Source organism: Erinaceus europaeus, chromosome 7 (genome assembly GCF_950295315.1).
Source record: "Erinaceus europaeus chromosome 7, mEriEur2.1, whole genome shotgun sequence".
Classification (NCBI taxonomy): domain Eukaryota; kingdom Metazoa; phylum Chordata; class Mammalia; order Eulipotyphla; family Erinaceidae; genus Erinaceus; species Erinaceus europaeus.
Window position 1 is genome coordinate 107,533,451 of NC_080168.1, and position 14,006 is coordinate 107,547,456.

General features: G+C 46.3%; 2 protein-coding genes across 3 annotated transcripts in view; both read left to right on the top strand.

The window, feature by feature from the left end:
• Positions 1 to 2,404: 2,404 nt before the first annotated feature.
• On the top strand, positions 2,405 to 9,400 carry MIP (major intrinsic protein of lens fiber). Its single transcript, XM_007533327.2, has 4 exons — positions 2,405 to 2,796; positions 3,531 to 3,695; positions 4,110 to 4,190; positions 9,045 to 9,400. Exons 1-4 carry the CDS (start codon positions 2,437 to 2,439, stop codon positions 9,228 to 9,230), a joined length of 792 nt encoding a protein of 263 aa, XP_007533389.1. The 5' UTR covers positions 2,405 to 2,436; the 3' UTR covers positions 9,231 to 9,400.
• A 1,456-nt stretch (positions 9,401 to 10,856) lies between these two features.
• Positions 10,857 to 14,006, top strand: part of TIMELESS (timeless circadian regulator) — a 95,728-nt gene continuing 92,578 nt past the window's right edge. For both annotated transcript variants that reach the window (XR_009550810.1, XM_060195141.1), the window contains exon 1: positions 10,857 to 10,957. The gene's annotated coding sequence lies outside the window, so the exon portion shown is untranslated. The remainder of the gene's footprint in view (positions 10,958 to 14,006) is intronic.

Below are 14,006 nucleotides of genomic sequence, written 5' to 3' on the forward strand. Positions count from 1 at the left end.
TTTTTAGGTTTTTGTTTGTTTGTTTTACTATTTTATCCTCATTTTCTAAAAAGGATTGATTTATTTATGGTTTTATTTATTTTGTTAACACAAGATAAGGAGGGAGAGAGAGGACCAGAACATTGCCCTGGCACATAGGTTGCTGGGGATAGAATTTAGGACTTATGCTTCCAAGTCTAGTGCCTAATTCACTGCACCACCTTCTAGACCCAATTCCTTTTTTTGCCTTCAGGGTGATTGCTGGGGCTGGGTGCCTGCACTACGAATCCACTGCTCCTGTGGCCATTTACTTTTATTTTTTGATAGGACAGAGAGAAATTAAGAAAGCAGCAGGAGATAGAGAGGGAGAGAGACAGAGAGACACCTGCAGAACTGCTTCACCACTTGTGAAGCATCCTCCTTGCAAGTGGGGAGCCAGGGGCTCGAACTGGGGTCCTTGTGTGGGTCCTTATACTTTATACTATGTGCACTTAACCTGGTATGCCACTGTCCCCCCACTAATAATTGTTGATTAATGATAGAAAAGGATGGAGAGAGAGAGTATCAGACATCAAACTTGTGTCTTCTTACTTACAAGTTAGCACTCTAGCCACTGAACCACCTCCCATGCCATAGTGTTTTTTGTTCGTTTTGTTTTTGTTTCCTCTGCAAGTGGGAACATGAGTCAGAGAGAAGCCAGAGCACCACTCAGGCACATTCGGCACTAGGAATTGAACTGGGAACTTCGGGCATGCGTGTCTGATGCTTTACCAGTTGAGTTATGTCCCTGGCCTCACCAGTGTGTTGCAATCGGCTTTGCCACCAACACATTATTCTTGCCTCTAGGTTCCAAAACCACCACTAAACCAAGCACAACTTTCCTTCCTCATCTTGATCTTTTCTTTCTTCTTGGCCAGCCTTCTTCCCCAAACATGCTAGCTCCCAAACATGTTCCTACGGATTAAAGTTTAGGATTTCACTACCCTAATCACAGCCAGAGTAGAAGATATTAGACACTGAAAGATGGCGCCATCCATGTTTGTAGCCATAACTCGGCTTCTTTCATTGCAGTATTTCTTTTTTTAAAAAAATTATTTATTTATTTATTGGATAGACACAGCCAGAAATTGAGAGGGAAGGAGGTGATAGAGAGGGAGAGAGACAGAGAGACACCTGCAGCCCTGCTTCACCACTTGTGAAGCTTTCCTCCTGCAGGTGGGAACCGGGGACTCAAACCTGGGTCCTTGTGTCCTGTAACATGCACGCTCAACCTGGTGAGCCACCACCCAGTCCCTCATCTCAGTATTTTCACTAGGAGATATCTTATAAGTTAGGAAAGATGAAGTACAAAATGATTCTGAGATGGAACGACTGCATTTTTGTCTTCTCCCCACCCACCCAGACCCTCACTCCCAACCTATCCAGGAAGCTAGCTTCTTTCCCAGTTTCTCTGGCTTCAGAGGCTGGGTTGAGGGCTCTGAAAAGGGAGGTGCTGGTGTGGGTTAGGGGGTAGGGAACCTGGGCTCAGAGAAAGCTAGACACAGCAGAACTATTCTGTCCCAGAGCTGCAGGGTCCACAGATTCCAGCCCCAATCATCCAATGAAACAAAGTGCTCTAATCCTAGAGAACTAAAGAATTTTCTTTAGTTTTCCAACTTCCCCGCTGGACCCCACTCCTAAGCCCACCCCCACCCTTACCCCTGGCCAACTCAGGGAAGCCTGAAGTCTTCAGGAACAGTCTCATGCTGTGTGAAGTGTATGTACTCAGCTTGCCTGACCTTCCAGTAAAAGTTGAGGAATGAGGAGTTGGGCGGTAGTGCAGCACCTGGCGCAAAGCTCAAGGACTGGTAGTGTAAGGATCTCGGTTTGAGCCCCTGACTCCCCACCTGCAGGGGAGTCGCTTCACAGGCAGTGAAGCAGGTCTGTAGCTGTCTGTCTTTCTCTCCCCCTCTCTGTCTTCCCCTCCTCTCTCCATTTCTCTCTGTCCTATCCCAACAACAACATCAATAACAACAACAATAATAACTACAACAATAAAACAACAAGGGCAACAAAAGGGGATAAATAAATAAATAAATATTTTTAAAAAAAGAGTTGAGGAATGTTCTAACACATATGTCAGTCAGGACTACAAAGCTCAGAGATGAAATGAATGAAGAGAAAGACAGACTTGTCCAGATCCTGGATTCTTGGTCCCTTTCTCTCAGAGCCTCTCTAGCCTTGACCCTCCCCCTCCCCTGACACCCACAGCTCTGTTCATCATCTAGGGGAGCCAAGTGCCTTCTCAGATGTGTGAGAGTGGGTGATCACTGCACGGCTGATAAAGAGTTAAGAGGCTGGGCCAACCATCTCTGCCTGCCCCTCCCAGGGATTAAGAGCTCTCTATAAAGGGGATAGGACACCCAGACCAGCCAGGGGGGTATCAGGGACCCAGGCACTGTGCCCATCCCCCCTGCCATGTGGGAACTGCGGTCAGCCTCCTTCTGGAGGGCCATATTTGCTGAGTTCTTTGCTACCCTCTTCTATGTCTTCTTTGGGCTGGGGGCCTCACTGCGTTGGGCCCCTGGACCCCTGCATATTCTGCAGGTGGCTCTGGCCTTTGGTCTGGCGCTGGCTACACTGGTGCAGACTGTGGGCCACATCAGTGGAGCCCACGTCAATCCTGCAGTCACATTTGCCTTCCTTGTGGGCTCTCAGATGTCCCTGCTCCGTGCCTTCTGCTATGTTGCAGCCCAACTCCTGGGAGCTGTAGCTGGGGCTGCTGTGCTGTACAGTGTCACTCCACCGGCTGTCCGAGGAAATCTAGCACTCAGCACGGTAATGGTCAGCTGGTGGGGCTGGGAGGACCTGGTGCCCTGACTTTCTGAGTGATCACTCAAGGTGGATCAGTTCTGTAGGATCTGGGAGTCTGTGTGTGTGTGTGTGTGTGTTCATTTCAGGGCCAGGAGGTTAAACTGGTGGTTGAGTGGATAAGGAAGGCATAGAGTACTGGACTGAGAATCAAGAAACCTGTGTTTGTGCACACATGGTGTGAAGTGCAAGGACTGGCTCAAGGATCCCAGTTCAAGCCCACCAACTCCCCACCTGTAGAGGGGTCGCTTCACGAGTGGTGAAGCTGGTCTGCAGGTGTCTGTCTTTCTCTCCCCCGTCTGTCTTCCCCTCCCCTCTCCATTTCTCTCAGTCTTATCCAGCAACAACAACAATAACCACAACAATGATAAAACAAGGGCAACAAAAGGGGGAAAAATAGCCTCCAGGAGCAGTGGATTTGTGGTGCAGGCACCGAGCCCCAGCAATAAACCTGGAGGCGAAAGAAAAAAGAATCCTGTGTTTGTGTCCCAGTTTTCCTTCAGAGTCTTGAGGAAACTTATTTTACCTTAAGGGACCTTGGTTTCTTACCCAGGTATGTGTGCACAATGATTCCCAACATGAAGGAGTATCCTTATGAAGAATTAAGATACAAATACAGTGACTATGAAGGGGCTGGTAGATAGTAAGGTGAGGTAAGGTCATCCAGTCCTAATGATTTCCTTCTTTCTTCTTTTGTCCAGCTGCACCCTGGGGTGAGTGTGGGCCAGGCCACCATGGTGGAGATCTTCCTGACGCTTCAGTTTGTGCTCTGCATCTTTGCCACATACGACGAAAGACGGAATGGTCGCCTGGGCTCTGTGGCCCTGGCTGTTGGCTTCTCCCTCACCCTGGGACACCTCTTTGGGGTAAGTAAGAGAGGGGAGTCACTTCTCATTCAAGGATTCTGGGTCCCCCAAGCCTTTCCTGACTTTTAAAGATCCTTCTGGACAAAAGTCACCATAATCAACAATAAAACGAGTGGCCCAAAGCAGTCACCCTCCCATATTTCTTTCAGCTGTGACTGTAATATCAAGTCTTCTCAGACCCCAATATGGAAAGGTTTGCCGCATGGGCAGATGTGGGCAGTGTCTAAGGGTCTATGATCTACCTCAGATGGGGCATCAGTGTCTTCACTCCACTGTGGGATGCCCATGCTGCTTATCCTTCCCTCCTTGCTGCTGTCCACAGGCAGAGTGCTAGCCCCACGACAAGACAACGTGAACTTTGGGCTGGGCTGCAGTGGGAGGGATGTGTCTCAGTTATAACTATGTGTTTTGCAGATATATTACACTGGTGCAGGTATGAACCCTGCTCGCTCCTTTGCTCCTGCCATTCTCACCAGAAACTTCACCAACCACTGGGTGAGTGAAGGGATGGGAGTGGATCCTGAAGGCCTCCTGGTGGGTGTGAACTGCAGGTCCCTCACACTCTACAGGCAGCTTATACTAAAGTCACTTAAACTTATACTTAATTACTTAAACAAGTTAGGCAGACTTCATAAAGAGGAATCTTAAGGCTGCTGCCTTTTACAGTTAGGTTTTGCTTTGTCTAAATGTGTTGGCTGCTGTGCCAGCACTCAGCTCAGGGGCTGTCACATGAGTTTTCTGTGCCCACACGGGCAGAATTTATTCTTGTGCTAGAGACAAGTTCTTTTATTATTAGTATTTTTATTATTTTATTAAATGATAATTTATTTTAATGATAGAGAGAGAGAGAGAAAGAGAGAGAGAGATACAGAAAGACCAGAGAGAAACACACAGACACCAACCAGAGCACTGTTCAACTGTGGTTTCTGGTAGTGCTGGGGATTGAATCTATGACCTCAGAGCCTCAGGCATGAAAGTCTTTTGCGTAACCATTAAGCTGTCTCCCCAGCCCTAGGGACAAATTCTTACTCATATTCTTCTTCCGGTGGTTAGCCACTGGATTCCAAAAGTAGGTGCAGTGAGTACAGGGACATGAACAGGAAGACAAAAACAGTGGGCCGATGGTGGTGCACCAGGTTGAATGCACATGTTACAGTGCGCAAGGACCTGAGTTCAAGCCCTTGGTCCCCACCTGCAGGGGGAAGGCTTCACAAATGCTGAAGCAGTGTTGCAGGTATCTTTCTGTCTCTCTCCCTCTCTGTCACCCACTTCCCTCTCAATTTCTGACTGTCTCTATCCAATAAATAAAAGTTTAAAAATATATATAAAAGGTAGGAAAAAAACTTCTAAAGTCAGAGGTTGGGCCTTATCCCAGGTTCCAGCCTCATACATGACTATGGCTAATGGCCCAGTTATTCTGTACCTCGAATTTCTCAAACTAGAAAATGAAGTGTTAGGAGACATAAATGTGAAAGTTGTATATATGACCTAGTTAGCACAGAATCTGGTATGGGGCAAGTCCTCAATAAAATTTTGTTATATGGGAGTCAGGTGGTAGCGCAGCGGATTAAGTGCATATGGACTGGTGCAAGGACCCCGGTTCGAGCTGCTGGCTCCCCACCTGCAGGTGGGTCGATTCACGAGCAGTGAAGCAGATCTGCAGGTGTCTTTCTCTCCCCCTCTCTATCTTCCCCTCCTCTCTCCATTTCTCTCTGTCCTATCCAACAACGATGACATCAATAACAACAATAATAATAACTACAACATAGGGCAACAAAAGGGAATAAATAAATATTTAAATAATAATAACCACAACAAAGATAAAACAAGGGCAACAAAAGGGGGGTGGGAAACAGCCTTTAGGAACAATGGATTCGTGGTGCAGGCACCAAGCCCCAGCAATAACCCTGGACACAAGAAAAAAAAAATTTGGGGGGGGCCAAAATGGTGGCTTAATGGTTCTGCAGAAGAGTTTCATATCTGAGACTCTGGAGTCCCAGGTTCAATCTCTAGAACCACCGTGAGTCAGAATTGAGAAATGCTCTGGGAAGAAAACAAGGAAAAGAAATTTGCTATGTTTGGCCACATATAAGTCAAACAGTTTTTTTTTTGTTGTTGTTGTTCAGTCACCTGGTAGGTGGTGCAATAGTAGCACTCTGGACATGTAAGGATGAGTCCTGAGCTTTATCTCTGGCACCACAAATGACAGAATGTTGCTCTAGAGCCACTCTCTCTCTCTCCCCTGTCCATCTTAAAAATAATTAAAATGGATCTTAAAAAAGTGTCTGTGGGCTGGGTGGTGGTGCATCCAGTGAAGCACATATTTCACCACTCACAGGGACCTGGTTGGAGCCCCACTCCTCACCTGCAGGAGGAACACGTCATGAGCAATGAAGAGGGTCTTTAGGTGTCTATCTTTCTCTCTCCCTCCCTGTCTCTCTTTCCTTCTCAATTTCTCTCTGGCACCAAGCCCCAGCGATAATCCTGGTGGCAAAAAAAAAAAAAGTTAAAAAATTAAAAATTTTACATTCATTTTATGGTAACAATATTCACAATAACAAACAAATAAAAGCAAGCCATGTCCCCCACAGATTGATGGATACACAAAATATGGTTTATCTACTCAAGGCAGTAGAATTCAACTGAAAAATAAAAACAAAATAAAATTCTCACATTTCTATCACATGAATGAACCTTGGAGATATTATACTAAGTGAAACCAACCAGTCACAAAAAAACAAATAAGTGGTAGCATTTACATCAGGGGGCTGAGGAGATAGCATAATGGTTATGTAAAAAAAAAAAAAAAAAAGAAAATCTCACATGAGGTATTGAGATTAGTTAAATTTATTGAAATAATGAAAAATAGTAGTGGACCAGGACTGCAGAGTGAGTGAGAAGTGGGGAGTTGTTTAAATGAGTGGAGTTTCAGCTTGGTAAGATGGAGAAGTTGTGGAGCTGGTTACATAACAATGTGAACAGACTGAACAAAATTATTATTAGTAGTAATTGTGTGTGTGTGTTTGGAGTCTCATACATACTCAATTTCAGTGCTTCCACTTAATTTTTTTCATTCAGCTAGGCTGAGATAGAGAGGAACAGGCACAAACATGTAGAGCTTCCACTTGTGCGTGCTGTGGTGCACGCTCTCCCTTCCTCCCTTCCTTTCTCTCTCTCTCTTTCTTTCTTCCTTTCTTTCCTTCTTTCTTTCTCCCTCTCTTTCTCCTTTACATATTTGGAGAAAGAAAGAATGAACCCAGCCCTGAACTTGGCACCTCATGTTTGAGAGTCCAGTGCCTTACCCATTCTTAACCCGCTACACTTCTGCCCGGCTCCTTAGGTAGCAAATTTTAAGTTATGTGTATTTTTACCTTTATATTTTTATTTGACTGGATAGAAATTGAGAGAGGAGGGGGGTAAGCAAAGGAGAAAGAGAGACACCTGCAGACCTGCTTCACAGCTCATAAGCTGCAGGTGGGGAGCTGGGGGCTTAAACCCAGTTCCTTGAACATGGCAGTGAGTGCTTTCACCTGGGGTTGGCACTGCCCAGCTCTTAGTTATGTACATTTTAAAATTACAATTCTTTTCTTTTCTGTTTTATTGCCACCACAGTTATCACTGTGGTTCACTGCCAGCACTATGAATCCACTGCTCCCTGAGGCCACTTTTTTTTCTTTCTATTTTAGTTGATAGGACAGAGAAAAATTGAGAGAGGAGATCAAGAGGGAGGGAGAAAGACAGATACCTGCAGACCTGCTTCACCACTCATGAAGCATCCCCCCTACAGGTGGGGAATGGGGGCTCGAACCTAGGTTCTAGCACATGGTGATATGTGCAGTTAGCTGGGTATGCAACTGCCTGGCCCCTACAATTAAAATTATTTTAAAAAATATTTATTTCTTTATTCCCTTTTGTTACCCTTGTTTTACTGTTGTAGTTATCATTATTGTTATTGATGTCAACATTGTTGGGTAGGACAGAGAAATGGAGAGAAGAGGGGAAGACAGACAGGGGGAGAGAAAGATAGACACCTGCAAACCTGCTTCATTGCTTATGAAGTGACTCCCCTGCAGGTGGGGAGTTGGGGGCTTGAACCGGGATCCTTATGCCAGTCCTTGCGCTTTGCGCCATGTGCGCTTAACCCGCTACACTATCGCCCGACTCCCTACAATTAAAATTCTTAAACTAGTGCAAACTGATAATAAGAAATAGACTACATCTAGGAAGGTGTAGACTGAAAGTATGATAGGTTTTGAAGTGGAGGTAGTAGAGCAGAATTTGTTATTTAAAAAAAAAAAAACCCAACAACATTGACTTCTGCTGAAATAGTGCCCAATTCTGAATCAAGTACAGAATGTCTGTTTTTCTTTTTCTTTTCTTTTTTCCTTCTCCTTTTTTACCAGAGCACTGCTCAGCTCTGGCTGAAGCTCATGCAAGGGATTGAACCTGGGACTGGAGCCTCAGGCATGAGAGGAGAGTTTCTTTGTATAACTATTATGCTATCTACCCCTGCCTCAGAAAGTCTGTTTTCCACCAGTGGTGTTAGAAACTAGAAAGCAGCCTCGGTCAGCAAGCTAGCTCACCTGGATAGTGTTCCTACTGTATCACGAGCAATTTTCAGGCCCCTACTGCAGGAAAGGAAGCCTTGGTACTGTGGTATATTTTCCTTCCTGTCTCTTAATTTGAAAAAAATCATCCGGGAGCAGTGAATCAACCAGGAGAACTTAGAAAGGAAGAAAGGAAGGAAGACAGAAGGAAAGAAAGAAAGAAAGAAAGGAAGAAAGGAAGGAAGGAAGGAAGGAAGGAAAGGGTGGTGGTGGTGGTGACTGATGAACCAGTTCACTTAGATAGGATTCTGCTTTGCCATATGTGCAGTCCAAGTCTGAGCCTGGCCCCCACTGCAGTAAAGGAAACTCTGGTGCTATCCTCTTTGTCACTCTCTCACTCTCTCTTCCTTTCTGTCTAAAAAACAAAACAAACAAACAAAGAATAAAGAAGGGAGTCGGGCAGTAAGTAGCACAGTGCGTTAAGCGCAGGTGGCGCAAAACATAAGGACAGGCACAAGGATCCCGGTTCGAGCCCCCAGCTCCCCACCTGCAGGGGAGTCGCTTCACAGGCGGTGAAGGTGTGCAGGTGTCTGTCTTTCTCTCCCTCTCTCTGTCTTCCCCTCCTCTCTCCATTTCTCACTGTCCTGTCCAACAACGACAACAACAATAATAACTACAACAATAACACAACAAGGGCACCAAAAGGGAAATAAATAAATATTAAAAAAAAGGAATAAAGAAAAAGAAAAAAATGAAACCCACCTTCCCCAAGGCCTTGATTATTCTTTTTCTATTTCTACAGGTGTACTGGGTGGGCCCAATCATTGGAGGGGGCCTGGCCAGTCTACTCTATGATTTTCTCCTCTTCCCTCGGCTCAAGAGTGTTTCTGAGAGACTGTCTATTCTCAAGGGTGCCAGACCCAGTGACTCCAACGGACAACCAGAGGGAACAGGGGAACCTGTGGAACTGAAGACCCAGGCCTTGTAAAAACTCCAGTCGGACAGAGGGAGTAGGAAACTTCTGAATTTTTGTGGTGGGGAATAGGTCAGTCCCTGAATGAAGAAAGAGACTGTGGGGTGGGGCATCTATTTCTTTATTTTTAAATTTATGTGTGTGTGTGTTTTCTTTTTTTGCCTTTTGCTGTGTGAAATCTTTTAAGTTGCATTCATAAGCTGGTTGGTGCAAACTTCCTTTCCACTTCACCTCTCCACTGTGTGTGCGTTTGTGCCTCTGAATGTGAATGAACGTGGCTGTGTCTGGGTTTTGGGGCACAGCATGAGTGGTAGGAAAGTGAAAAAAGATGTTTGTACCTTTCTCTCCCAACCCAGTGTGGTGAGCACAGGAAACCAAGACCCTGATTTCTGGCTTTTATTATTTCTGCTACCAGACAAGTGTATGGCTATGTTTTGAGGAACAGGGAAGCAAGGGAGTTAGTTACCCCCTCACAGTAGACAGAAGTAAAGAATAAAGTAGATAAGCTAGTCCAAAGGTTGGGAGAAGAGATTGAGGGTGAGGAAAGAAGATATGGGGGTATTGGCCCCAGCTAAGTATGCACTTGTTCCAAGTTTTGGGAAAGTGAATGGTAAGCCTATGGATCTCAGGGTGCTTGCCCCAGGAACTTGGGTGATGTAGCTCTTAGAAAAGCAATCAGTGGGATTCAAACTGTTCTGTAATGCCACATAAACTTGTCTACATTTACTGACTGGCTGGTTTTCGTGTTCACTCTGGCACGATGGATCTCTTTGGAGACCTTGGACCAGCAGTCTCCCAATTAAACAAGGGCTGGATGATCCTAGGATCTAGAAAAATCAAGTAGTTTAACAGTTCTGCCAGACAGTCCCCAATCTCGCCTGTTGTGCAGGTGGTGGTGGTGGTATTTGAAGGAGGGGTTTGACTCTCAGAGTTGTGCTTTAGCGAGCATCAGAACACTCTGAATGACCTTTCTGCTTTCCTAACGAGTTCTGTTGTCCTTGTTTTCCTTCTTTGGTGCATTTTCCCTACTCTTTCATTTGTCCCCTCACCTTTAGCACATGTCTCCTAACTTCCTTCATATTCCAGAAATTGATTCCTTTTATTCCAATGCCTAATGATTCGGGAGATAATTATTTGAGGTCTAGCTTCTGGGGTTGGCGGCAAGGGTACACCCATCTCGGCAAAAGTCAGAGATCGAAAGCATGAATTTTTGTTGTTGATCCTTTCGTGAACCTCCTGCTCCCCACCCCCGCAGCCCCACTTTCAACCTGTACAGCTAAAGCAGGACAGAAGGCCCTCCCCACAAGACCACTCCAGGGCAGAAGGCATCTATCTCACTTCCTTCCACCACTTGCAAATAAAGCGTCACTTTTCTAACTAACCTTTGAAGACTTTGGAATAATCCACTTGACTAGGAGCAGGGGTAGCATGTCTGTAAACTCACTGCCTAATCGGACGTTGATGCCTCTGATCTTAAACCAGTAGAAATTTCCCCGCGCTGTGACTTTTGGCTCCATGTAGGGAACCGACTGAGATAAAACAGAACTTGTTCTCGCTTCCGTTTTCCTTACTTCTCCGCCCACCCCGCTCCCCCGTCCTCCTGGGGCCCCTGGGCCGGCCCGGCGCGCCCCGCCTCCTCCCCCTGCAGGCGGGGACTGTCTCGGAGCCGGTGGCGGGAAAGGCTGCGGCGGGGGTGTTGGGGCCGCCGGCTGCCGGGGATCCCGAGGACCCGCGGGGAGTGGGTGAGTGAGTGCGGGCGAGGGGTTCTCGGAGGGCGGCGTCCCTGCGGATCCGCGGGGCCAGAGAGTCGGGAGACACCGGACCCTCTTTTCCCGCCACCCGGTTAAAAGGCTGGGGGCGGGGCGAGCTCAAGATGCGCCTGCGCAGTGCCCCCCCCCCCCCCCCCCCCCCCCGGCCACCCAGCGCAGCTGCGAATCGCTGGGTGCTCATCTGAGGGCGGGGCTGTGACTAGAAGAGACCTTTGACCTGGGCAGTTCAATTTTGGAAGTCCCCACTTTGCAGACCCCGGGGGCGGCGAATAAGTGCGCAGCTTAATGTTCAGTAGATGACAGGGCGCTTGACTTAAGTCGCTGTTTTTAGAATGGAGTGCGCATTCTCATCTTAAAGCTAAAAGGTTACACGCTGTGCTTAACTTTTTTTTTTTTATCCTCTTTTAATTTTAAACCAAAGCACTGTTTAGCTCTAGTTTATGGTGGTGCTGGGGATTGAACCTGGGACCTCAAGCATGGAAGTCTCTTGCATAACCACTGTGCTATCTCCCACTTCTGTGCTTGGGTTTGTTATCTGGACCATCTGCCACTAATGAAGCTACTCTGGAGTATCTCCATTCTGTATCCTGCCCGACTGTAGTACATTTATATACGAAGTTTAAATTCTTTCTTGGCCACCCACAGTGAGGCTTCAATTCTTAGAGAGTGTTCATGGCCTTTCACAGTCTGACTCAGATCTTCTCAGCCTCATTTTCCAGAACTCTTAGTATGTGTTTCTTCTCTCCTGTGTTTGACTCCCATTCTCATGGAAAAGTGTTAGCTGCATTTACTCTTTCAAATGCCTGCTTTTATGCCAAGCCATCTTCTTTAAGGACTGTCCCTCCGAACACACCTACTACTCCCAACCATCTAGGCCAAAGTAGTCATGTCTTCTGTGCCCTAGAAGTATTGTGGCTCCTTCTTGTCTCACCAATACAGATAAAAGTCAGCAAGAGGTTACTGAGTTCCTTACATGTACTGTGCACTCTGTTCTGTGTCAAATGGACAGAGGTAAATGGAATGAAGTTTCTGTCCTTGGGGAACTCACAGTCTGAAAGGAAAAACACCTGTGACTGAGGTCACTGCAGTGACAGGGTAACAAGGCAGCTCTGGCATTCTTCCTCCTCTCCAAACTCTCTTGAGTAAGCTTACCTACTTCTAAAAGGTCACATACCGTCTTGATCCTGATGTCTCCAAATCTTCAGTCCCAACCGATCCTCCCTCAACTTCACAGGCATATCTCCTTCACTGCAGAAAGCACATATAATGGCCCAGGATATGACATGCAGGCTGGAACACTGGACTTGGGTGCATGGGACCCCAAGTTTGATTTCTGCAGTGGATATGCCAAAATGGTGCTCTGGTCCTCTCTCTTCTTTCTCTCGTTGGCATTAAATAAAACTTTGGGAATTGGGCCGTAGCACAGCCAGTTAAGCGCAGGTGGCACAAAGCGCAAGGACCTGCGTTAAGGATCCCAGTTTGAGGGAGTCGGGCTGTAGCGCAGCGGGTTAAGCGCAGGTGGCGCAAAGCACAAGGACCGGCATAAGGATCCCGGTTCGAACCCCGGCTCCCCACCTGCAGGAGAGTCTCTTCACAGGCGGTGAAGCAGGTCTGCAGGTGTCTATCTTTCTCTCCTCCTCTCTGTCTTCCCCTCCTCTCTCCATTTCTCTCTGTCCTATCCAACAACAACAATAATAACTACAACAATAAAACAACAAGGGCAACAAAAGGGAATAAATAAATAAAATTAAAAAAAAAAAGCATCCCAGTTTGAGCACCCGGTTCCCCACCTGCAGGGGAGTCGCTTCACAGGTGGTGAAGCAGGTCTGCAGGTGTCTGTCTGTCTTTCTCTCCCCTTCTCTGTCTTCCCCTCCTCTCTCCATTTCTCTCTGTCCTATCCAACAACGACGACATCAATAACAACAATAACTACAACAATAAACAAGGGCAACAAAAGGGAAAATAAATAAATATTAATTAAAAAAATAAATCTTTAAGAAGAAAGAAAGAAATGCAAACCTTTACTGAGCACCTAAGTTGTGATTCTTGATCTCAAGGAGTTTATTGTTGGATAGTATGCCAGCTCCCCCTGGCTTCTGCTTAAGAGATACTGCGTACAACCCAGCCATGAGTCCCTGGTCATCTGTTATCCGCCCGTGAAGCCAGCCCGGCGTAAACAACATAACCCGTCGAAAACAACAGTTTATATTTTAGTACATATAACAAGTAACTGAGAATCACCTGAGAAGCATGTTTCTACACTACTTTGAGGCTGAGAAAACAGCATAAAGGTTATACTCAAGATTTTCATGCCTAAGGCTCTGAGACCTCAAGTTCAACCCCCAAAACTACAATAAATCAGAGCTGAGCAGTGCTCTGGTCTCCCTGTCTATTTCCAAGCGCCCGTCTTTTATATTTTGATAAATTAGATCACAAGAGTGTCAAACAGCAACTTGCTCTGTAGGACCAGGGAGACCGCAGCGTTAGAGCATAGTACTTGCGTGCTTGAGACCCCCCCAGCCTCAATCCCTGATGCCGCCATATGCCAGAGCCACGAAGTGCTCCAACCTCTTATAACAATAAATACTTTTTTTTAAAGTTAGTTTACTCTAAAATTAAAAATGCCCGTTCTATGGCTGAGGAATTCAATAGGTAAAGCATAAGACTTCCATATGTGAGACTCTAATAAATAAATGTTAAAAAAAAAAAAGTACCTGGAGTCCGGGCTCTAGCACAACGGGTCAAGCACACATGTCAAAGTACAGGGACTAGAATAGGGATCCCAGTTTGAGCGCCTGGCTCCCCACCTGCAGGAGGGTCGCCTCACAAGTGGTGAAGCAGTCTGCAGGTGTCTATCTTTCCCTTCTCTCTCGATTTCTCTCTATCCTATCTGACGATTCTTCTTCTTCTAGCGTTTGCCCTTCCGTAGCCAGTCAACAGCGTCAGGTTGAACCTGATGTAAAGTTTCGAGACCTCCTTTGAATCTGGAGTGGTGGCAGTCGTTGACTATGTGGGTCATAGT